This window comes from Acomys minous (genome assembly GCF_964271855.1).
Source record: "Acomys minous genome assembly, chromosome: 9".
Lineage (NCBI taxonomy): Eukaryota > Metazoa > Chordata > Mammalia > Rodentia > Muridae > Acomys > Acomys minous.
Genome location: NC_140490.1, coordinates 10,801,516 through 10,826,665, shown reverse-complemented (window position 1 = coordinate 10,826,665; position 25,150 = coordinate 10,801,516). Strand labels below are relative to the sequence as shown.

General features: G+C 40.5%; 1 protein-coding gene across 7 annotated transcripts in view; it reads right to left on the bottom strand.

Moving 5' to 3' along the window:
• NRG3 (neuregulin 3) overlaps positions 1-25,055 on the bottom strand; it is a 1,004,034-nt gene extending 978,979 nt beyond the window's left edge. For 4 of the 7 annotated variants that reach the window (XM_084795995.1, XM_084796000.1, XM_084795996.1 and 1 more), the window contains exon 1: positions 24,184-25,054. In XM_084795995.1, the coding sequence (XP_084652121.1) occupies positions 24,184-25,012 (829 nt within the window). In that variant the 5' untranslated portion in view covers positions 25,013-25,054. Of the gene's footprint in view, positions 1-24,183 lie in introns of all 7 variants that reach the window. The other 3 variants (XM_084795998.1, XM_084795999.1, XM_084795997.1) reach the window with 2 other exon arrangements.
• Positions 25,056-25,150: the final 95 nt, after the last annotated feature.

Below are 25,150 nucleotides of genomic sequence, written 5' to 3'. Positions count from 1 at the left end.
TAAAAAGAGCCTTCTAAGCAGTGGCATTTCAAGGCATGGAGATTTAAAATACAGCATCTCTCTTTGTTTATACAACAACCCTCTTAGGTAAGTGCATGATGATCTTACAGATCTTACAGGAAATTTGGGCACTGGGAAGATGACTTGGCGAAAATACAGCTGTTCACAAGGAAGGCTTGAAAGTTATGGCTAAACTACTCCATTTCCCAAAATAGCAACTAAGATGCAGCAAGGGAGCAGGAAGACCAGCCTCCATGAAGATAAATTAGATGAAGCTGTCGGGTTGGTACAGAGAGAAAAAGATCTGGAGTCTGCTGAAATGACTGCAGGTGCTCCTTTTGGCTCCAATAGTGGAATAATAAATATGCATTGAAGGTAGGATTGGATTAAGAATGTGAGCAGACAGTGGCATTGTCTGAGACTGGAGGGAAGGTCTAAGGAGTGTCCTGTCACTAAAATCAAGTAAAATCTGGTAAACATTGCTATAAGGAAAGTTGCCTAAACTGAGAGCCCAGACTTCTCTCAAACTCAGAATTCTGGAGGATGCAAATGCATGACCAACCACATGACCATAATTATAAACATGCATCCTGGAGTCTCAAAGATGGATAATGGGTTGTTCTTCCCCGATTAGCATCTCCTGGGTAGCACTGATCTCTAATATGAATATTTAGAGTGAGGTTCAGCTCTCTGCTGGAATCTTTGAATAATTTTTCATCCATCTTTAGATTTTAACATGGAAAACACAAAACAGTTGAATGTGTTTGTTTTCCTTCACTCTGCACCATTGCCCTGAAACAACAATGATTTGTACTCCCTCAGCAAGGCCTTTAGAGACAGCTAATGAGGCGACCAAGCGCTGGTGGCTGAAACTCTCCAGATGGGTTTACTAGAGTGTTAGAAGCCATGCCCTCCTGGCCATATGATATACAGGTTCTCAGACTACTTTTATCTTTCAACTAATATTACCCACTATTATCCAAACAGAAAAAATAACAACAGCAATTTGGTCACAATGGATGCTTCCATGCACTTCTGGAAATCCATTGAGCTTTGTTTACTCCAGCTTATTTAATTTTGTTTTCCTTTATCATGTTAACCCAGTGCTTGGGCACTCACAAGTTAGTATAGAGGAAAAGCACAGACATGACTTGTGCCTAATCTTTTATGAGAAACACAGCTGGTCCTATCGCTGTTGCTGGCATATCTGGAAATGATTTTAAGATATAATTACATGCCTTGCACCTGCACGGCAGGTGGTAAACACATGCCTGGAGGGTAGTGGTGCTGAGTCTGTAAGAAAAGCAAAAAGAAACCAAAACCTTATATTTCTCTCTTTCTTTTTTAAAACAAGCCAATCCATTTCCTCTGTGCTATAGAATATGTAGGTCAAATATCTTTGGGGCTATTTTTGAATGTAAGTGAACAGTTCAAGGGAGGGAATGGGAAAGAGACATTTAAATTGGGATCTCGTTTCAAAATGAGGCCTTTCCTCACCATCAGGGAGAATAGGCTGGCCAAGCTACATAACTACTTCCACTTCATGTCCTTCCAGTGAAATGGAGAAAATATAAGAGCACCTATCCTACTATGCTGCATTGGGAATTGGCTGAGGTGCTGCATATATTCCACAATTAGTACTTAGAAGATGCTTGCAGTCATGAAATCACATCAGCATCATTGTTATTGATTGCCTTTAGCAATACAGAAGTTAGAATTAACTACAATACCAAAGATTTTAAAGCCAGAGAGCTGGTGGCTGCTATCGCCTGACTAGTGTCCTCTACATCCTGGGGCTCCTGTCAATTTTCTATCTTGCCTTTAATCAAGTACTCGGTGAGCAGGTATCTTATCATAAGCTGTCACAAAAGATATCACAGACAGGACAGTATAAACAGCAAACATTTATGTCTCAGCTTTCTAAAGGACGGTAAAGTTTAAGATCAAGCCCCTGTAACAAAACTGTGTGTTGGGTCTATGGGCAGCTGTCCGTTTCTTGGATTCATACATGGTCAAAAGCAGAGAAAGGAAGCAAGCACCCTTGTGTTTCTTCCTCAGGGGAAGCCTATTTGACTATGAAGGCTCTGCTTTCATAAGGCACTTACATCCAGGGGCTCTAACTTCTTCTTCCACTAATTTGGGGGTGAGGTTGTATCATATGAATCACAGGTGATATATTCAGCCCGAACCAGGGCACCTTCACCTCTGTAACCTGGATACCCAGCACCTATGGATCACTTCATAAAAACCCTTATTCCATTTCCTTCAGGAAGGAAATGTTGATATCTGGACTTCAGCTGGAATGTGAACAGGAAAAGGGAAATGTATCCAGGGTATCCTGTGACATCAATCTCAGAGAGATCAGTTCAGTTTAAAATATGACAAGATATGTAGAATATTACACAAGCTATGAAAGTCCACTTAGATGCAGCAGCTACAGTCCCAGGTGTCTGAACCCTACCTTCACTGTGGAAGAGACCTGAAAATTCTTATAAAGGAGAGAGAGACAGAGACAGAGACAGAGAAAGAAGTAGAAGAGACAGAGATGATTACTATGAGATGTTCAATATATGACAACTAAGCAAGTTATGTAATCTTTCTCTAAAAAAATAAAACAAAACAAACAAACAAAAAACACATGATGTTTTATTTTAAACAGACCACCCTTTCTTATGTCTAGTAATCTAACCTTAAAATTCATGGTCACTTAGATTTGTTCAAGGTTCATTTAATGTTTTCTGCCCAATGTTGACATTTCAACAAACATAAAATACATAGTTGATAGATGCATTCCTCCGTAAAGAATGGTGTCCAAATTCCAGTTGGTGCTGGTCACCTTCTCTATTTCCTCCCAATACTGGAAACTCAGGGAGGTACTGGCTACAGATCTGGGTTTACCTGCTGCCCTAGGCATACAAAGGCAGCACTCAATGAAGTCTCTTACTTTTTGTCCTAGACTCCAGCAGCAAATCCGAGAGGCATCTGAGATGTTCTATATTGTTATCTTAACCTTGTACCTTTCCCTCATATGCATCTTCCTGGATTTTATCATCCAGAGTCTTGACATTACCAGATACCAGGGAGAATCAGTAAGCATTTGATTTTCATCCATGTTATAGGAGTTCATTTGTTCATCTCAATGCTGACTAACACATGTTAAAATAAATAAAACACTTACACCACTGAAAAAAGAATCACACCAGAGCTGTTTCTAAACTACACACTTTCAGTCATCACAAACTACTACCATATCTAACTGAAGCGTCCATGGCACTGTGGGTAAGTAATTGCTAGTGTCCTATACAGTTTCCTGTTCACACAGCATGTTCTCAAATTATTCAAGGAACCCACCTATCATTTGTAATATTCCCTGGAATGGCAGCCAGATCTGCTTAATGAGGCCTAACACACTGCACAAACATATAGGAGCCTAATTTAAATTGAGCATTTCTATGTCATCAAGTTGTAAATCGTGAGCATTTCATGGAAATTCAGCTAAATAAACCTTCCATGACAGAGGCAATCACAGACCACTTGACAATTTCACCCTGGATCAGAAGTGGATTTGTTGACATGCTTTGAGGAAGCTGAGGCTATCAGCACTGAACACTGAGTTTTGCAAACCTAGAACTCAAAATGTGCCTATGTAAGGACCACAGGCCCTTGCAAATTCATTTGCTTGAGTTTCTGAAGGAACTTAGATGTATGTAATATACATGGACATTAAATTAAATCCCTGTGGAAGTTTAGATAGCCCTCTATAAGGAGTATGTTAAAAGAAAAATAATTGCATACGTGTCTCAAATAAATAGTTACACTGTAAATCTTTCCTCATTTTTTTTTTTTTTTTTTGAGAATTTCCTTGGGAGAACCCAGTGTTAAATTTCTCTGGTTACTTTGGCAACTCCACCGAATCATCAGGGAATGGCCCTTTCATCTCTAGCTTGATGATTCAAGGTCTCAGGATGGATGCAAAAGCTCCAAACTACAATCCCACTGAAAGCTAAAGCACAGACTAAAACATACAATCTTCCCAGTGGCTTCCCCTACATAATTACTGTAGGCGTTCTCTGTTGCTCCATGAACATTTCTCCTTACTTCTTGGTGAAATGGTGTTCATCCCTGCCAATTAGTGTCAAATTAGTGTCAAAGAAAACTGCAGTAAGCATCTCCTCCTTTTGGCTTAGATCAAGTACAGATTACAATCACCATGACAAGGTTTCCAAGCACCATTCTTCATTATGGGATGATAGTTTATAACAAGTGACACAAACGCTCAGTCCCCATCTATTCATTCTGTTGTTCTATATAAACTAATGAAACATGGTGTAAAGATTAGCACTGTCACGGACTAAAGTGCAGCGTTAGAAATTAAGACAGCTGTGAAATGATAGTAGGGAAATTCTAACACAGACCAAGGATCACACAGCCTGGTTATCACCCATTTCTCAATTATTTAACATCTCTAGGAGACAGACACTCTCTTTCGAGGTACAGAGAATCATATAATATAATAAAACCTATAATTAACCTTTACTAAAATTAAGAAATTGTTAATCAATTTCTTCTCAACTGACATTTTAACTCTTTTTATTGAAAGCACAAGAATCCGAGCAATATAAATGGCTGAGAAAATTTAAAATGAGAAAAAAATCACATTTGAGTTGCACTATCTAAGAAAATTAAAGTTGGCTACAATCCCATTACATTGTATCTTAAAGTATCCAGCATGGCTACAAGTATGATACATTTAATCTGAAGCATCTTTCCATACTTACTTATAAAATAAGCATTCCCTTAGGCCATGCTTTTAAAGAACTTATTTGTTCTGCATATAAGGTAGTAATCTCATAATATAAAATGGAGATTTCTCAGGTAAATGCCCTTGTATGCACACACGTAGAAAACGTCTCTACCAATGTTGGGTATCATAGAAAAAAGTGATGGCACACTTGCTAGAGATAGGAAATGTGAATTTTCCACAAATTATTAGATTTTGCCAACTCTGGACTCAGGGAGGGCTCAGTGTCAGACAGTTGCCTTGGCAGCCTTTTCTTGGGCTGAACAATTTTCTTATCTGCAGGAAATGTTCTGCAAAGTTGCCCTCTCTTTCCCACTTGAGAAGCAAGTCTCCGTTCTTCCTCCATCATATTAATAGTGCAGAACAGAGCCCTGGCTGGCTTCAGTCTCCTGAAATTGATGCTACTTTGGAGTAAATGATTCCTATTCTCCCAGTAACAAAAACAGTTGGACTTCACTCAATTTTTTCCCCTTGGACTTAACTCACCTTTTTTTTCTTCTTCTTCTGTAAATGTGGTCCTCTGGGTGACTCTCAATTATTTCACTATCATTAGCATTTTATTCCTTCCTTCCTTTCTACTCAGCTGTCTACCTCCCTGGCAACACATTGCAAATGGCTAAAGAACTTGAAGAAACGACTTATGCTTGTCACTCCACAACCTCCGAAACAAGCTCCTCAGTGAGCATCCTGGACTTACCAGCTGCTTCCCTGGGCTCTGAGAGGTACCTCTTTCCTGGTACTAGTTTTCAGTATTGAAGAGGCTCTCTCTGTGCCAGCATTCCTTTTAACACATTGTTTCTGTGAGTGAATTCTATATAGTATACATAATTGCCTTCTTGAAAATATCCCCTTTTTAAAAGTTTATTTATTTATTTACTTTACATCTTGATTGCAGCCCCTCCCTGCCTCTCTTCCCAGTATCCCCTTGAGAATCTCTTCAGTCCCATTTTCTCCCCTCCATCTCAGAGAAGAGGTTGAACTGCCATGGGTACCAAGCCACTCTGGCATATCAAGTCTTTGTAGGACTAGGTACATCCTCTCCCACTGTGGCCAGAGAAGGCTGTGCAGTTAGGAGAACAGGATCAAAAGGAAGGCATCAGAGACAGAGAGAAGCCTTACTCCAGTAGTTGAGGAATCCACATAAAGACTAAGCTAAGCCAAGCTAAGCATCTACTACATATTTTCAGGAGTCCTAGGTCCAGTCCATGCATACTCTTTGGTTGGTGAATCTGTGAGGACCAGTGTGCCCAGGTTAGTTGACTCTGTAGATCTCCTTGTGGAGTCTTTGCCTCCCCTAACTCCACAAGCTCTGTTTAATGTCTGGCTGTGTGTCTCTGCATCTGTTTCCATCAGCTGCTCTTTCAAGCCTCTCAGAAGAGTTATGCTAGGTTCCTGTGTCCTGATCACCTGATAAGCAGGAAGAGCACTGTATGTGTACTTAAGACAATTCTTCCATCAGCCTTCTCCAAATACTAAAGATCCCAACTTTTTGTCTCAGTTAATGGTGACATCATGCCCCAACCCTGATTCAGGACAGAAATCTAGTCCAGGGTCTGCATCCATTATTCCTGCTTCTCGTTTCATGTACATTGTTTTCCTTGTCCTTGAGGCATTCCCACTCTAATTGAGCATCTTTCCCATCACAGATCATAACTTTAGTGTAAATCGTCAGTATCCCCTGAGAGGACCTGACAGTGATGGTCACACTTTATGCTCTAGAATATATACACAACCCCTTGCTGCTGCCCAATGTAACACAAGCCAGTTCCAAGCTCATTGTGAGGCCCACCTCCTCTACCCTCTACTGCACTTACCACCATACTTTGGCCTGTTAATAGCACCCAAGGACACTGGTTATTGTTTTATACCTCGAGGCCTTTTAATCCGTGTGCATGTACATATGTGCACATATCCCTTTGAGTGTATACATGCATGTATTTATATGGAAGCCAGAGGCCAAGGAAGGCCATCTCCGGTGACTGCTCTGCACCTTAATTTTTGAGATAGTCTCTCACTGAACCTGGAGCTCATGTCTCTGTCTCCCCAGCATTGGTATTAGAGAAAAGCAAGAACACTATGCCAGCTTCCTATGTGTGTTTTACAGATTCAAAGTGGGGTCTCCTTGTTTGTGCTGCAAACACTTTACCAGCTGTCTCTTGAACCCCCAAGCCCTTGAATCACTTTTTTCCTTTTTATTAATTCATTCATATTACATCTCATTTGTTATCCCTTCCCTTGTATCCTCTCATTCCTCCCTCTCTCCCTCCCTCCCATTTTCCCCTTACTCCCCTCCCCTATGACTGTGAATGAGAGAGACATCCTCCCCCTGTATATGCTCATAGGATATCAAGTCTCTTCACTTTTTCTTGTGCTGGTGCCTCTGTGTCTAAGGAACTTCTGTATCTGGATGTCTTTCATCATTTGGGGCTCGTTTATACTATGACAAACTCAGGAACAGCTGCCTACCGGTGCACACACTGAAACAGTTTAGCCTTTTTGTCAACGTCAGCATTTCCTAATGGAGGAAATTACTTTTCTCATTGATATCTGACTTCTTCACGAGTGTGTACATTCTAAGAAGGAATGCCCCACTCAGTCTTCGTTGTTTCTGCAACCCTTCCACTGGATTCCTAAAGCCACATGAGAAATAGGAGGTACTTAATAAAACTCTTCAAAGAATCCTGAGACAGGTTGTATCAAAGAGGGATGAGGAATGCTTGCTTCTTTGACTATCTGAACAGATCCGTACTGTTTTAAGTCGTGATAAGCATTGCTTGTCACACAGTGTTTCAATATAAACAAAAGAAAACAAAGTTTTACACTGCAATCTTTTTTTAATTATGTAAAAGAGGGAAATGAGCAGAGACCAGGAAGAGTTCATGAGATAAATTTTAGCTTTTACTGACATGATAAATCAGCTTTCATTACATTCCAGCATATGAAATCTTGCTTAATAATTTGCCAAATCTATCAAGATACACATATTTCAAAAAAGAAAAAAAATAGTATTCTATACTTGACACTGAAAATCACTTCTTAAGAACATGAAATCATCCTGAAGTGAAACAGCATGATACAGGATGTCAAGAAAATGACAGAGATAGTCCTTCAGTCTTTGGAGCCTTTTCCCACTTCTGCTGTTTTTACTGTGTCAGAAATTGAGACATCAGAAATTGACACTAAGTTCAGTATCAAACTGTGCCTACCACACTTTGAGAGCAAGCACACAGAAAGGGCATACTGGCTGAGTCGGCCTCCCTGCCTTCCCCCAAGGCTGAGAAAATCAGGCCCAGATGCCTGGGGACAGATTTTTTTTTCTATTAAATACCATTGTGAGATTTAAATTTTCACACCATCCTTTTCTTCTATTGAACAATGTTTCTTAGCACAAACTTGTTAAAAAAACAGAAGTTTCTACATATAGTATGTAACACTTAAGATTAAATCTAGCTCCCAATTTTAAGTTTTAGAGTGAATCCATGAAACAGAATTAATATTCATTCTCTGGAATGGGCTCAGTTTTTTCCTAGTTTCTGCATATTCCAACACTCTTTGGATTCCAATATCCAGTCATTAACCTATGCTACCCCTCGTCTTATAAAAATCATTAAATATCGATTGAATATAGAGTAGCTATCTCTACAAATCAAGAAAGTGGGTGTCATGAAGCCAAAGGCAAGGAAGATCACCATCTCATAAAAGGCAAAAACCTAGGTTGAACCTTCCCTTCCTGATGGTCCATACGTAAATTCTTCAATAGTGCTCATTCACACACAATCTGTTTACATTCAAATCACGACAGAGGAACTATGATCAAATGAAAAATGATCATTGCTCATGTATTCCAAAGTTAGCATCTGATTTTCAACCCAACTAGTAGATAAATAGCATCAAGGCGTAGAATACAGTCCAAGAAATTAAAATCCATAAAAACAAAAATCTTAAAAACAGTTCACTGAATTGAATTGTTAGGGGTTCCATTTGGGCAGTTGAGTTTTGAAAAGCATAGAAGGTGCCAAGACCAAATCAGAATATACCGCCTTATATCAATCTGGGTGTGAAGTTTTATTTACCTATAATGTAACATATCAAAGTTTATATTTTAATAATATAAAACCTTCATACTAAGGCAATATCCCTCAAGCTAAAACAAAACAAAACAAAACAAAACAAACAAACAAACAAAACACCAGTGCAATCTGGAGAGAAAACAAATTAGAAACAACATAATATACAATTTTAAAATAAAGGAATCAAAGGGTGGAAGGAACTATAGTGCCAATAATGAAAACATGGACTCTCCTTGCTTGTCATGGAGACAGATGAAAGCAGAGAACAGATGCCAAAGCCAGGAGCTCTAAAAGGCTGGCATGGCCCTGCTCTCTCACACAATTCTATTTTTATAAAGTGACATTTGAAAAGCCAGTGTCACTTGGTGATTTGATGTTCACCCACCCCTCCACCACCCCTGGAGCACACTGGGTTTCCATGGTACTTATTAGTTGGAATAGCATTAGACTGTGGTTGCTGGAGGCAAAGACTGTCACCATCTCAGATGCAGAGAGTCAGGCTGTACTTCTTGGAAGCTGAACCTGTTCCCTTGTTCCATGTCCACACCTCAGAGAGGAAACAGTGAAGACAGAACACTAAGGGAGCAAGGTAATGTGCATACCTCAGAAACAGGGGCTGTTTTGCCCACAGAAGAGGCTGAGATTTAAGGTGTGCAGACTATCTGAAATTGCTTTTGATTGGTGTGCTTCAGTGAGTTTGAGCCACTGCTACAGACTGAATTGTATTTCCTTATTCATACGCTCAAGCCCAATACTTCAAACTTCAACTGCTATTTGGAGAGAAGAAAAGAGGTGATGAAATTAAAGTGAACTGTTTAATGTATAGCCTAAATCAGCCACACAGATAGCCTTCCAAGAAGAGGATTTTAGACACACAAAGACAACCAAAGTATACACAGGAAAAAATAAAGACCAGGTGGGGATACAGCAAGCCAAAAAGAGACAGGTCAGAAATAAAAACCACCTGGTCTCCAAAGTCCTTGAATTTATAATATCTGAATGAGAGAAAATGAATGTTTATCCAGTCTCTGGCATTTTGTGCTGACGAACTGAGAGATCACTAGAGAGATCACTTAGTTAAGGATAGCTACCTGTTAGCCCTTTTCTGCTGACAGAGCCTTTGGTCCATTAGCACTACTCTTGGGCTAAAGATAAAAACTTTTGTCACTGAATTACATGGTGCAGTTTTAATACTTCTGGGCTCCCCTGTGTCTACAGTTTCTCCGGCAACAATGGAAGCTTGGATGATGCTAAGGCCAAAGGGATAGGACAAAACAACACAGCACCATCACCCAAGGGTATAACAACTTTTCCTCTCACCTATGACTAGAGAATTATTGCAGGAGAAAACCTGTAAGATCCTTTTGAAACTTTTTGGAAAGGTTTTGCTGTGTTGCTGATGATATGCAAGATTTAGACCACAGAAAATAGAGAAACAATGGTCCATCTGATACTCTGATAAGAATTTGAACTAGAGACCAATGAGAAGACTCAGCGAACAAAGGCTCTTGCTCCTGAGCCAAAGGACCTAGGTTTGAAAGAAAATATGCAATCCTCACAAAACCCAAAACAACATACTCAGTCTCTAGGAAAAAGCTATCTCTTGGTCTTCTGTTCTTTTCATAACACAATAAAATTCAACAATTAGAAATTTTAATTAACTAGGCAGATCTGACAGGATTATATCTAGAATTAGCTGAATTTATACTTCCAACAAAATCAAGTTGTTTCAGACAGTAATTCTTCCAGGTCCCCTGTCTCTGTGTATGTCTCTCTCTTTCTGAGGGCCTCTCTCTCTGTCTTTCTGCATCTCTCTGTCTGTCTGTCTGTCTGTCTGTCTGTCTGTCTCTCTCTCTCTCTCTCTCTCTCTCTCTCTCTCTCTCTCTCTCTCTCTCTCTCTCACACACACACACACACACACACACACACACACACACACACTTACTTTGTGAATGTAAGCACGCATTCTGTGTATGTGAGCATAAAATCCTGTGCATAAGGGGAAGGTTTTTAGAGTTGTAAACAAGTACAGTTTATGTGACTTTAAGATATAATCAATACCTACCTCTGTGAAGCATTAAACAAGAACATCAGTAAACGATGAACCCCATATATCGCATCAACAATATACTACAAACAAAGATACTTGAGCAGAGAAAGAAGAGGGAAGGTAGAAGACAGCCTTGGAAAGGAGAACAGGTTAAATCAGAAATGTACTAATACCATGAAAACTTTAATCTCAGAAGTAGGAGATCAGACTACATGGTCGGCCACAGGGACTCAGGGATCCTGTTATCCAGCAAGTTTGTTTCCAGAAAGAAAGAAAAAAAAAAAGACAACCAGAAACCAGTCCATTTGTGGTGAGTCTCAACCAAGTAGAAGCAGTGAGGCTACTTTCCCAGGCCAGATCAGCCTTCCCTTTGTGCCTTCATTGCTTTTCTCCCTTTCCAATGCACTCTTATACCCCCTCGGAAGTGAAGAATACAGATGAGGCGAATGTCAACTCTCTGTGAAGAAATAGTATGCTTCCCTAAGAGAAGATTCTCTACCCTCCCACCAGTCTCTGAGAAAATCCTAGACCTGCTAAAATGACTTCCTCAAGTTCACTAGAGTGTTACTCATGGTTTCAGAGAAAGTAGTAAGACATTGAGTGGAGATGAAGCCATACATCTGCATCATCAGGATTTCTGCCTCTGAGCTCATTCTCAGATACTCAAAACTGGTCACACTATTAAGGCCCATCCTTAGCAGCCCATCCCAAATCCTATAGAAGGCACATGGTCAGGAAGCAGAGCCATATGGTACTTTTAGGGAATCACCTTTCTTTGAATCTCTCAAAACTTATAAATGGTAGTAATCCTTCTTGACCTAAAGTCAAAAATATTCTCCACCATCCAAACCACCCAACTTTCCTGGCATAAAAGCAGCTCTCGCTGGTGAAGGTCAAGAGGGTCACTTGATTGCATGTAACTGATAATTGAAGATTAAAGAGGACTTCTTGGCACAGAAGGGAAAAGAAATTGAGAGGATACAGTTAGAGCTCTCCTCTGAAAAATGTGATCTATTTTAAAGCAATTCAATTCATACCTCACAGCTGATATGTGGGGAATAGAAGCTGTTCTTCTGGGGGAACAGGATATTGTATTTGGCAAAGTGATAATTCTGGGAAATGTGAGAAAATGTAGTGCTCAAATTTAGCAAAGTTTTTGAGTTTCAGTAGCCAGAGATCACCTTTTCAATGGTTTGAATGTGAGAGAGTCTCCTTTCAGCATAAAGAGCTCATGGACCAGCAATTTAATTCAATTTTCACAATGGGAGTGCAGTGCATAAAGACAGTCTGTAGTGAGCAATTAAAGTCTTCATATGCTAGCACTTTAAATGCAGGTATTTTATGGCAACCAAGATGAACAGAGGAGGCATGTACTGTGAACACCATTCTTCAGTTGTATGAAATACACTTCAGAGGACCAGGGAGGCGAGAGATACACATTGCATATGTTTGGATTGGCTCCCGTCTTGAAAATGCAGATGAGACACAAGAGAAACATGGTAAAACTGAATTTTGAAAAAGAAAAGTTGGATACATAGATAGCTGAAGTCCAATAAAAATTATTCTGTGTGTTAAGACTTCATTTCAGGGAAAAGGCCCGAACAAAATGTATACGTTGTGGCACCCTAGATCTACCATCTGTAAAAGTCCTTTCACTGGCACATCTTCCATGCTTCAATCTCCTGTTGATTCCAGCTAATAGAAATAGCAGAAAGGTGTCAAGATTTCATTCTAGAAAGTAATGATTTAGGCACCAGTCATTTGTGTGTGTTGTATACAGAAAGCCATGAAAAAAGACAAGGCCAGTCTGCTTCAAAAGCATCCTGGTCATTAACCTCTTCTTTTTAAGGTTAACGTGTATGTGTTATCTAGTCATTTAGATATAATAGCACTACTCAGGCTTTTACAACACTCAGCCATTTGTAGACTATGGCAAGAAGGAGCATTTCATTATTTACCATAACTTACTCAGAGTTGCTCACAATGAAAGATGAGCCTCGGTGTGGTACCACCGAAGGATGAAGGAGAAATAGACTCAATAAGAATTCTGCAAAAACCTAGATTTGCTTCCCTGCCTTCCTTTCCAAAACAACTCTCATCTTGTTAAATACACAAAGACATTCAAAAACAACTAGGATTTCCCTTTATCTATGTCAATAAAATAAACTGAAAATAACTGAGTAAACAACACGAGTATATGTTGACTGGCATATTGTAAATGCTGACATCAGTAAATATTATCTGATCAGTGGAAAATGTAGGAGATATCCTTTTGGCTATAAATGCTAATCCACACTCATATGCACACCTGTGGAGAAGTGAGAAACAGCTTCACCTTCCCTTTGAGTGGGTTCTGATCATGGAGAGGAACTAGGGAGACCACAGAGAGGAGTGAGGTAAGGCTGTGACCCGACCTGTGGTATTTCAGCAGGTGCTAGGTCTCAAGGAGTAGGGCATTCTAAAGGCCCCTCAAGGCTAGCTTGTTACAAATTACTCAAAGACATGGGCTCTTATCTGTGCAAGATATATTTAAATATTGCCTTCACTCCACTGCTGTTTCAAAGTGCTGCACGAAGCAGCAGAATTGCTGTGTTTCAAGGATGTTTAGTTTATCCATAGTCACATCAACATAGCCCTAGATTTAACCCAAAATAACAGCTTTCAAACATCTAAACATTTGCAAAAGGACACACTAGAAGAATAACAAGAGGCAGTCCCTGATTGTGTAACTTCACCTAAATTAACCTGTGACTATGTTCTGACTTCACAGAGACAAAGATTCCTGTATTGGCTTGATTGACATATCCTGACCCCCAACCCTCTGGTTACATCTGGGATGCTCTCTCCAGAGCCCACTCAGCACCTCTGGGGAACAATGCTGATGTTGCACAGCATTCAGAGGCAATGCTGGTTGTGGATCCTAGGCTGCCTTCATCACATGGATAGGACTAAGAGATGGAAGATAATAGGGTCTGTGCAATCTATGATTAGTGTGTGGCATTCTGAAGAGTTCATATTACAGATGGGAGAACCGCATCTGTGCGTTACATACTAACACCTAAAATAAAGCTATTTCAACCACTTTGTTCACCAAAAAGAACCTACAGAGGAGAAGTAGATCAATCGCTCTTACTGGCTTTCTTTGTTGTTAGTTGTTGCCAAAGGGAGGAGCTGTTTCTACAGTGCAAGGCCTACAGATCTCTGCCTTCACTAATGACCAATTTCTTCCCTTGCCTTCACTTCTGTTTTTCACTGCCTAAGGGAATTCTCCTTAGCACATACCTTTGTTGGCAACAGTGACCCATTTCTGAAATGGTCTGGTATACTTTCCATGTTGAAAACATACTTCACAGATTCATAATCTCATATATATATATGATATATATGAGATATATATATCAACAAGACCACAAATGTAACTAATTAGTTGGCTTTCTTATTTGTGTCAGTTTTTATTGTCAACTTGCCACAACCTAGATTCACGTTGGAAGACCTGCCTTGATCAGACTGGCCAATGGGCATGTCTAGAAGTAAATTTCTTGATTGATGATTGATATGGGAAGGCACAGCAACCTGTAAACTAGACTGCACCATCACCAGACAGTTGGCCTTGGCCATTTAAGAAAATTAGCTGAGTAAAAGCCAGAGTGCAAGCCAGTAAGCAGCACTCCTCCATATGTCCCACATCAAGTTCCTGGTTGAGTTCCTCCAGTGACAGCCCATGACCTGGAAGTAGAAGCCAAATAAACCCTTTCATAGCCAAGTTGGTCCAAGTATTTCATCACAGTAATGGGATACAAATTAAAACACTTGTGTATCTTTTCCCTTTTTTTCTTATCCTTAATGTAGACTAAATGTGCCAGTAATAGACATGTGATTTACTGGCTTCTATTGGCTACTTTCACCCATAAAAATAATGCTGGAGACTGTTGAGCATCGTAGACAGCAAGAGTCATTAATGACTCACTAAATGCCCATACTTGTCTCTGCCCCTAAAAGGTGAAGGCAAGGTTAAACCACAGAGCTTCCAAGAAGGCAAGAGCAAAGGAAAATACACTTCCCAGCAGGGCCTCCACTCAGTCAACCCCCTCATGGTGACACTGCTATTTTAAACACAGATATAAAGAAGAAAAAAATTAAAAGTCTACACAGAAGCAACACCAATAACTCCAGCAATCAAACTAATTCATGAGGATTGTTCTTAATTCTTCAACAGCTTAAACACTTGTGACTGCAGAAATAACTCTTAGCCACTAACTAAACTGTAGAAAATATAGAAAAGTAGACTAAGATGAGTAGATTCTCATTTAATAATCGAGAAATAACCACTAACACTTATAATGGTTCCTTGGAACTCAGTTACTAAATATTAAACCTATCTTTAAATCTATACAGCATAATGCAATTGGTGTTGTATTTAGTCTTCTACCATAATTTTTATATGAATATTGCATAATAAACATTTTCTAACATCCTTAAGATTATTAAAAGCCCAATCTAATGGCCTCATAACATCACCATTATGTAAATAAAAATTTGTTTTCTAATGTTTATTTTTCGTAACCTAACACACACACACAAACACACAATGAAGCATAGAAATGACATATGATTGATGGAGCTCAAAGCTTTTCTTTGATCAAATACTTGCTTTCTTCTTCTTGAAAAATTACATGCTGTATATATATTGTGGATTTTTTTTTTCAGATACACTTGAGTTTGAGACAATACAGGTGCTGATTTTCTCAACAAGTGTAAATATACTCTACCTTTAACTTTTTCAACTTCTTCCATGGGCATTTTTAAAAGTGATTTAACCTATATGGAATAGTTCCAATGTAATCTACTTACTTCTAATATAAACCACAATTAACTCATTGGTTTATAAAATATTTAATATACTACTATTCATAACTACAAGAACAATACAACATAAACATTGTTGGAAGCTAATAGAATTAATAACGGTAAACATCACTCATTTAGCATAATTTATGATCTCAATCATCTTGTAAATTACCCAATAGAATTTTTTCATGTATAAATATAAAAGACCCATGATATGAAAATAAAAAATAGCAAAGTAATGGGTAGGTCTGCTTTGGAATGTCTTTTGATGAATATCACATCCCATCAATATTCTTCTTAGACCTTCTGGACAAGGATCACCTTGTATAATGGGACTCACATATTTCCCAGGAACCTCATGATTTGCCTATCAAAGCACTCTAAAATTGTGCAATTAATACACGTGCCCCAGACCTATCATATGACCACTTTCAGGCCAGTTCATTACCTACATGATCACACTAAGAATATTTGAGTCTATCCTTCAAAACGAAGGCAGATAAAGAATGCCAAGGTAACATGGCTCACAGCAAGACCCGTGCAGCCATTCTCACTTCCGTTGCTGCCTACATTTCACATTTCTTACAAGACTGGGATCCTGTGAACAACCTTCGTACAGTTCAAAGTAAAGAAGCATGTATAGAACTAAACTGACTCTAAGCCCAAAATGATGGTGAGATTGTAGTTTTCTCTTTCAGGGAACTATTAACTTATAGTAATTCATATTTTAGGCTCTGTGTAGTCTTCGAAGAGATCCTGGGAAGAAGACTAATGCTTACCAGCTCATGTTAAAGGATAAGAATACGATATTGCTACTCTCTCAACTCCATGGCATATTCAGGCTTAGGTAATTGAGGGTATTCTTTAAAAATAGACAGATAAAGAAATAAACAAACCGTTCTTTGCCTGAATTGCATCTTTGATGTGTCTGTCAGTTCTAGAAACAGTGACCTAAACATGTTTAAGCATAGACACTTAATCATGGACACTCCTAGACTTCTGTAATTAAGCTTAACTCAGAACTCCATTTTGCTGGATTGTTTCTGCCTGACCCTTTCAGGACCAGCAGTTGCTACTTGTGATTTATGAACAGTGCCTAGCCTGTCCCAAAATATTACAACTTACAACAACAACAACAAAAGTGAGGAAGGAATTTCCAACAGACAGACTTTATAATAGATGTTTTTAAAAAAACTAATATTATGGCACTCCAAAGGACAAAACACAAATCTACAAGAGATCTCTCATGGAGAAGCAAACCTGTTAATTCTCCAGGACAGTACCTGCCAAGATGGGAACAGAATATAATGTGGGCCTTCCCTATTTTCACCTAAATTCTATCTAAACTTTAAATACTTGGTAGCAGTAGGACTGGGTAGGTGTGGAACAAAATGGATCCCTGGGGCATCTGCCTTTTAGTCTCCAGGCTGATGTGGGCTTTAGACTTGCAGATCATACTACACTCTCACTTGTTTTCTCCAAAAGTTCAATTCTCCTCTGTGCTAAACTTATATCTAAATAAATAAGAACCTGACAAGCAATGGAGGAGAAATGGCAGACCCCTATTTCTGGGTTTCCATACCATGCCTTCCTGTGAGTGCTTTGGTATCACAAACAGAGATAGAGAGACTTAGGACCCCAAACGAGCTCCAAGCATTTTCCACTCAGGGGTGTGACTAGTGTGCTCCTGTACGAAATAAATCTACCCTGATACAAAAGCAATGGAGAGTTTTACACGAGTGGTGCAGAGTTAGGCTAATACCATCATCCTCAAGATGTCACCAGGGGAACTTAAGGTGATGAGAGAATGAATCCGTGTTTTAAGTTGTACAGTTCCTTAGGATAAGAAACAAAAATATGGCAATTGTGACTGCCATTGTTGTCATCGCTAATAAGCATCTCTTTCTGTTGTTCCACCAAAGTGCCTTGGAAATACATCAACAGCTCATTTTCTATGAGCATCGCCTTCTGAAAAAGTCAGTTTTTTCATATTACCTACCTAGCTGGCTCATACCACCTTCCTTCTTTCCTGTCTGAGAGGCACACAGACCTGGGCACAGTGAGAAGGTGAGCATCATGGCTGTCCAACAACTGCACAGCTGCCAGCTGAACTGTTCCCTAACCAACATGGTTGGGGTAACAAACTTGTTTATGCTAGTGTTATGACAATTATGCAATTTAGCTAAATATTATGTAAGCCAATGATACATAATTGTGGAAATGAAAGATAATTGTAGTTTCAATTAAATTGTAGTTGAATGTTTTGAAGAAACTCCAAAAGGTGAGGTTATTTTTTTTTCCCTAAAGGAAAGAAATTACCTTAAATTAGATGGGCAGGGAAGAAAGCTATAAAGATTCCCAGAGAATATCTACACTACAGTGCCCTTGAAAATTATTTTCCTGTAAATTCCTTCACTAAAGTCTCTTTTTGTGTCCTGTTTTATATTTATGTTTTGGGACCACATCACGCAATAAAGTTTAGGGTGGCTTTACCTCACACTCCGCCTTGACCTCAAGAGAATAAGATTCCAAGTATGAATCACTCCAGCCAACTTCTTCCCTGATACCTTAACACTGAAGCCAGTAATTAAGGCTTCCTGGTAAATGCTTAATAAATGAATATAAAAGATAAAGTGTATGCCATGAACTATGAAAATATAATATGAAAGTACATAATAACTTATATTAAATTGTACAATTACAGTGTTATATCAAATAAATGCTATAAAGATTAATTTCATATAAGCCAATATAATATAAAAATAGTAATAATATTCTATCAATATTTAGATAAAAATTTTTGAAACCACAAAACAATTAATAGTTCAATTATAAAAATGGAAAGATATGTTTTAATTTTTTCTTATTCAATTAATGAAGTTCAATAAGCCTTATTAAAGGAGAATTTGTTTTAAAAGCTATACAACTGTATAAAAATGCCAACCAGTAAAATACAGAAAAAAAACACAATCCTCCCCCACACACACACATACAAGAAAAAAGGAGTATATATATATATATAGTTTCCTATATATATATCATATATATATATGTTTCCTATATATATATAGGAACTATATATCATATAGTTTCCTATAATTAGTAACATCTATGCCATAATCAAAGAAATAAAAATCTGAACAATAAACATAATGTTAAAAGCCTGTAAGAAATATTTAATTGTAACCATTGTTCTATACAGTAAGGGGTAAGGAGTTGTAGGAATAAAGACATCTTCTGGAAGAAAAGACAAATGGATATGGAAAGTTTTATACACACACACACACACACACACACACACACACACACACACTACCACTTTCGTTGACAGTTGGGTGAGTAGGAAGAACCTATGCAGACCTGATGTCAGCTATAGATGAGTCCACTGAAGATTGGTTCCTTTCCCCTTTGCTTTTACTTGCGCACACAGATCTATAGGGAATGTCCCCAGGTTAGGATGAGTAAAACAATGTTTAGGGGCTCAAATTTTGCCAGTGCTGTTTTTCAAGGCAACGGGTGCTGTCCTTAGGCAACACACAAGTCTGAAGATTGCAATGAGTTTCAGTTCTACTCAGAGATGATTCAGTTGCATTTTAAAACTTACATTTCTGTCTTGCCCTTTCTTTCTATATATTTCAGGGCCAATGTTCATCTTTCATTTCAGCATCCCTTATAGAATATTGAGATATGTTTTGGCTCTAGAGATGAGGATTTGAGAAAAGAGTGTCTATAAAAGGAATGAGTCGAAAGCCATCTTTCTCATCATTGTGGTATAACCAGAAGGAGAGCTGGGAAAATCCAGAGGGAGGGGCCACTTCTTCCCACGCCCTTTGGCTTTTAAGCCCAGCACTGATTCCAGATCTATACCAGGGCTTCTGTTGTGGCCCACAGTCGTCTTAGAGAATCTGAATTCTTCTATAGCAGAAAGATTGCTACAGCCAGCTCGCTTACTGTTGAATTTGATTTATTTCCTTCTTCACAAGTTTGCAGGGATACAGTATGTGGTTTAAGAAGTCTGAGAAAACAGCACCAAAAATAGGTGGCTATACTTACCAACTAAGCCTACAAGTCACTGTTCACTAGCAAAATCATCTCCAATCCCTTCCCACAGTTCTCAAGACCAGGAAGGGATGCATAAAATTAATGAAGATTTCATTCATTCCTACATCCCCTACCTCTGACTGTCTTAAAAAGTGGCTATGACAGAAGATTTCTTATAGGCTTTTAACTTTGTTTATTGTTCAGAACTTTATTTCTTTGACTAGGGGGATGGAGACGTACTCAATTAAGTAATACTAAATTCAAAAGAGCCCACAAAGCTATCTGGAAAAGCTATGCCTATCCCAAGGTTCTTGCTGCTGCTGTTTTTGTTGCTGTTGCTGTTTTATTTTTGGTTAGGATCACAAATTGAAGTATGCATTTCTCAAAACTCACAGTATGAGAGGCTAAAGCAGAAAAGACTCATATTCCTGCAATAATGACAAAGAATGTAAAAACAAACTCAAGAGTGTAACACAATCTCACAGGAGAAATTCATTCAACTGTACTTCATAAAAATCATTGCTTTTGAGTTCTTAATCCCCTCATTTTGGCCACCATAAATGAATGAGGTCAGCACCTTCTCTACTGGGATTCCTCTGGAGGCCTTGACTCATGGAGACAGAACATAAACTGCAAGCTCAACTTTATTTAAATTGGTTACACCTGAATCTGCTCAGAAAGCATCTGAGCACTCTTATGGAAGAAGTGAAGATGTTGAAAAAGAAAACAATTGAGTTTAGCAATGGCTCTCTTTAAAGTCACAAATGATCTGACTCCATAGAACTTTATTTAGCTAGATGAGTAAATAAAACCACATCCAAGCCTTGTTTAAACGTCAATAGGATATTTTATCTTTAAATTCCTTCTTTGAGTATACTATTCAATACTACTTGGGATCTTATTCATGAGAATTCATTAAAGAACCATTCAAAGAGGACTGTAAGAACAATTCATGAACAGCTGTACTGGGCTTTGAATTTCACCATTGGCTTCGGGATTTTTGTTTGTTTGTTTCTTTTTCACCTGTCAACAGTGCTTTCAGCTAAGTAAGAGAATTCCAAGACTGGAGAACAATTCCTGCCTGCATTGGCAACACTGTATAAGTAGGTTTGAAATCAGTAGAAACAATGTCAACTGCTGTCAAAGGAAAAATGTTTATACATTGTACAAAACCACTGTCCCCTGTAGTGTATAATCTCCTTTGTCTCCAAAAGTGTTAATTAATCTATACCATAGCTATAGAATGTTTTCTGGAGAATCTTATTGAACTGATCCCAGAGTAGCATTATGTTTAAGGTATTTGCTTTTGACAAGTCTGAAGGAAATGCCAGCTCTGAGGCACTGCAAAAACAAAAAGTTCCAGAGACACAGGAAAGTTTTGGTTCATCCTGTGGCCCTAGGAATGGAGACAGAAAGCTACCAGTCAAAGGCAAACTCTCTTTGTTTGCTTGCTGTTTGAGTTCAGTCTTATCTTCCCCCAACACCTCAGAAAACAGATAATAGTCATAAAAAATATAAGCCTTTCACAAAGCACATAATGTGAATAATAAAATAACCATTTTGGGGGGGAAAATCCTATTATCCATTGGCCAATGAACAGTCCTTATTTTTCTCAGTGAACAAGTTTCTACTCAAATGGCTATGATGATTTTGCAGATAGCAGCCATCACATTGTCAAAGATGAACACAAAAGCATTCATCCTATAATCTTTGAAATTCTCTGCTCAAGAAGTGAGGACCCTGGTCATTAAAGAATAAGTGGGTTAGTCTCACAAAAAACAGGGCATCGTCCTTAACTGCCTTCAGGTGATACAAAAGGAACAGTGGTGTGGCAGGCAGGCAGAAGCAAAGGGAAAAACAAACCTACCAAAGTATAGAGATGGGTGGTGTGCACAAAGAAACTTTATCTGGGAACTCAAGTGAACAATTTTAGTAAAAGTGACTTTGGCCTTAATTTGGCCTACTATAGCAATGCTGATAATCCCAGAAATGAAATTTCTCCATTCTTGCTAATCATCCAAAAACCTTATATGGAAAAAAACTGTGTTTATCTTTTACATTACCACATAGTGTTTAAACTCACATTTTATGGAAACTACGTTTTTCTATTCTTTTCATTAAAATATCTCTTATTGGTGCAGGAAAACCAAATCATTGACTGATGGATCTGCATACTTGCATTTTTATCTCTTTATTCAAGTCTATTTTAAAGATTTCAAACAGAGAAGCACCTGGACCCTAGTTACACAAGAAACAAATACTACTTACATGTCTATGCAAGCGCCAAGACCCTTCACAGATTTCCCACCTCTTTTCCTTGAGGCTGAGAGTCCTGTCAATAGTCATGACTTATTAAACAGGCTGCCATCTATTCCCTTCCACTGAAGGTACAGCAAGATCATGAAGGGCCAGAAATAATTACCTTGGGCTCTCCTTTAAAGACTGCCCCAGAATTGAGAGTAAGGAAATCAATTCAGAAAGGACAGGGAAATGCCCCAATGTGTTCCCCCATGGCCCCAGGGATGGGAAGTAAAGCCACAATCCATATTCATATCAGCTGCTACAGAATAGATGCAAAACCTAAGGTCTTCAATATAGATAGGCACCTACTTCAGTTCAATGAATGTACTCACATGTACCACTGATCCTTTATCCCTTCACAACACTCAAGCTAGATTTGTTGAAAGGAGACCCTTGAACCCTCCCTCCTTTCGAAAATGGGCTCCCAGAAATCACCATGTCAAGCAAAGCAGAGGGAAGCTGCACAGTGCCTGGCTCTTGTGCCAGTCTCATTTGTGGCAGAAAGCTCCCTTTGCTTGTCTTTCTCCCACTGATCATCAAGGGATAGATACAATTCTCCAAAGCAGAGTAAAAGCAAAAGTCTTTGTCCCCCAATCTTACTTACAAGTACACTGCATTAAAAAAAAAAAGAGTCACAAAGGTAAATAACAGCCAAGGTAAGATCAGGGGCTAGGAAAACAGAAAACTGACACAGCTGAAAGCAACCATTTGATTCCTACCAGCACTGAGCAGGTAATGAGGAACACTTAAAACATAAATAAATACAGTATGAGGGCCACAGAGCCAGACCATTCCTTTTATTCTCTCTCTCTCTCTCTCTCTCTCTCTCTCTCTCTCTCTCTCTCTCTCTCCCTCTCTCTTCTTTTCTTTTCAGAATGGCTTTGCTTGGAACTTAAACTGACAAACAGGGGGCTTGTCCTGAATAACCTTCACAGGTTGTTCATGTGTTTTTCGACCCTGACCCTCAGGCACAAACAGAAGGTTCCTGCCATTTCTGCTCACTAAAGGGAGAGGGTGGGGTGGAGGTCAATTAGTTTACCTGCAACCTTCATAAAAATAGAAACCTTGCAGTTCCAAAAAGGAAAGTGTCCCTATTTAGGGGGGCTACACTGGCCACGACTGGCACAGACAGAGCCAGGTTGGAATGCTTTATTTAAAGGGTGACATGTTACAAAGAGCTTGGACATTTTACTAAACCCAGCCCTAGTCTGCTCATCTTTTTTGGGCTAGGAGGGAGAAGAGATCGGGTTTACACCCCTCAGTCCTCTAAAAAGGGAACAAACGCAAATGCTTGACACAGCTGAAAAAAGGAAGAAGAAGAAAAACCCTCCTACTTCTCCAGGACCCTGGGGGGGGGGGCAGCTCTGCAGAGTCCCCTTCGCATTTCCTAGCAGTTAACTCACTACAGTGGCCACAGCCACAATTTCCACACCTGGCCAGGGCCAGGGCCAGGTTGTGGGGAGGGGTCCTTCTGGGAGCACCTCATTTCCCTACTTCTCCCAATGGCTTCTAATTAACCCCTTTTTAGTCACTGCCTGGGCAGTGGTGCTGAAAGAGTCACCAGCTTATTCTAAGGACATCACCACCAAATACCTGCATCCAATCTTCACCCCCACACTGGTCATAACTTGCCTTTGTGGTCTACCATAGACCAGTTTTGGCTGTGCTTAGAAAAGCTTCCCACAGGAGGGCGGGAAGGGTTGGGTGCACCATTCCCCCCCCCCCCCCACCTCCTATGAAGGGGAACACAACCTGGGCTCACTCTCAAGTCTGCGGTGAAGAGGCTTTGCACTCGCCTTAACCCTTTGAAGGGAGTCAGGATCTATTCTTATTTGGGACCTACAGAAGTAGGAGCCTTGGCTTGGAGAGCTCCTAGATTTGTCTGATGCCCCTGCTCTGCACACAGACACAGCGCAGACCCACACCTTTGGCCCCCTTGAGGCCAGTTTTAACCACAGCCCCACACTCTGCCCCAAACCGGGTATGGGGAAGTGGCAACCAGGAGAAAGGAAAGCCAGAGAGAAGAAAGAAAATCGGCAGGGAATCACAGCTGAGACAAGGCGTCTACTTACGAAATTTGGGGCTGGTGCTAGTTTCTGGGGTGGTGGTAGTGGAGGAGGTGGAAGAGGGTGAGGAGGAAGAGGCAGCGGCAGCATCCTGAAAGGGTGACAGGGTCCAGGAGGGAGTGGAATCGTGGAGGTAGGAGGAGGTAGCATACGCCGCAGTGGGCCAGGAAGGCATAGCCTGCGTACTGGGGGCTCCTGGCATCGGGGGTCGGGAGCCTGGCGTGCTGCTACTGAAGAAAGGGGCCGTGGTGGACAGGACCGTCGGGGGGACAGCAGTGTTCCGTGCCGTAGTAGAGCGCGGGCTAGCCCGGATGGGCACCCGGTGCCCAGGGAAGCGGGTGGGTGCCCGAGTGATGGTGGTCAAGCGGGTACTAATCCGGTTAGGCGTCCTGGAAGAAGCAGCGCCACCGGCAGAGGGGGTGGCGGGGGACGTGGTAGAAGTGGTCGTTGTGGTGGTTTCCATAGCCTTGGGGAAAGAGCTGGGCTTGGAGAGGAAGAAGGGGTCCTGGCCCATTCCCTTGGAGTCCACCAGGTCCGTGGGCACGTACTCCTTGACGGAGCCCACCACGATCCATTTAAGCAGCATGAGGCTGAGCCCCAGGCCGATAAAGCCGATGAACAGAGGCACCACGCACAACCACGTCTGCTGCCGGTTCCACACGATGCAGTCGCTACAGCGTAACTCCCGGGGGGGTTCGGCCGCCCCTTCTCCGCCGCCGTCCGGGCCCCCGCCCGCCGCCGCTGCCGCCGCAGCCGCCGCGGTGCCCTCCTCGGCCGAGGCGGCGGCTGCCGAAGCGGCACCAGGTGGCGAGGCAGCGGCCGCCCCTTCACTCATCCTAGGAGCCGGTCTTCACCTTCGCCCCCCCGAGGGCCGCGCCAGAGGCATGGGGCCGCGCGGGCCGGGCGCGGGCGCGGGCGCGGGCTCCGGCGGCGGCGGGCTCCGGCGCAGGCAGCGGCCGCGGCGGCCGCATGC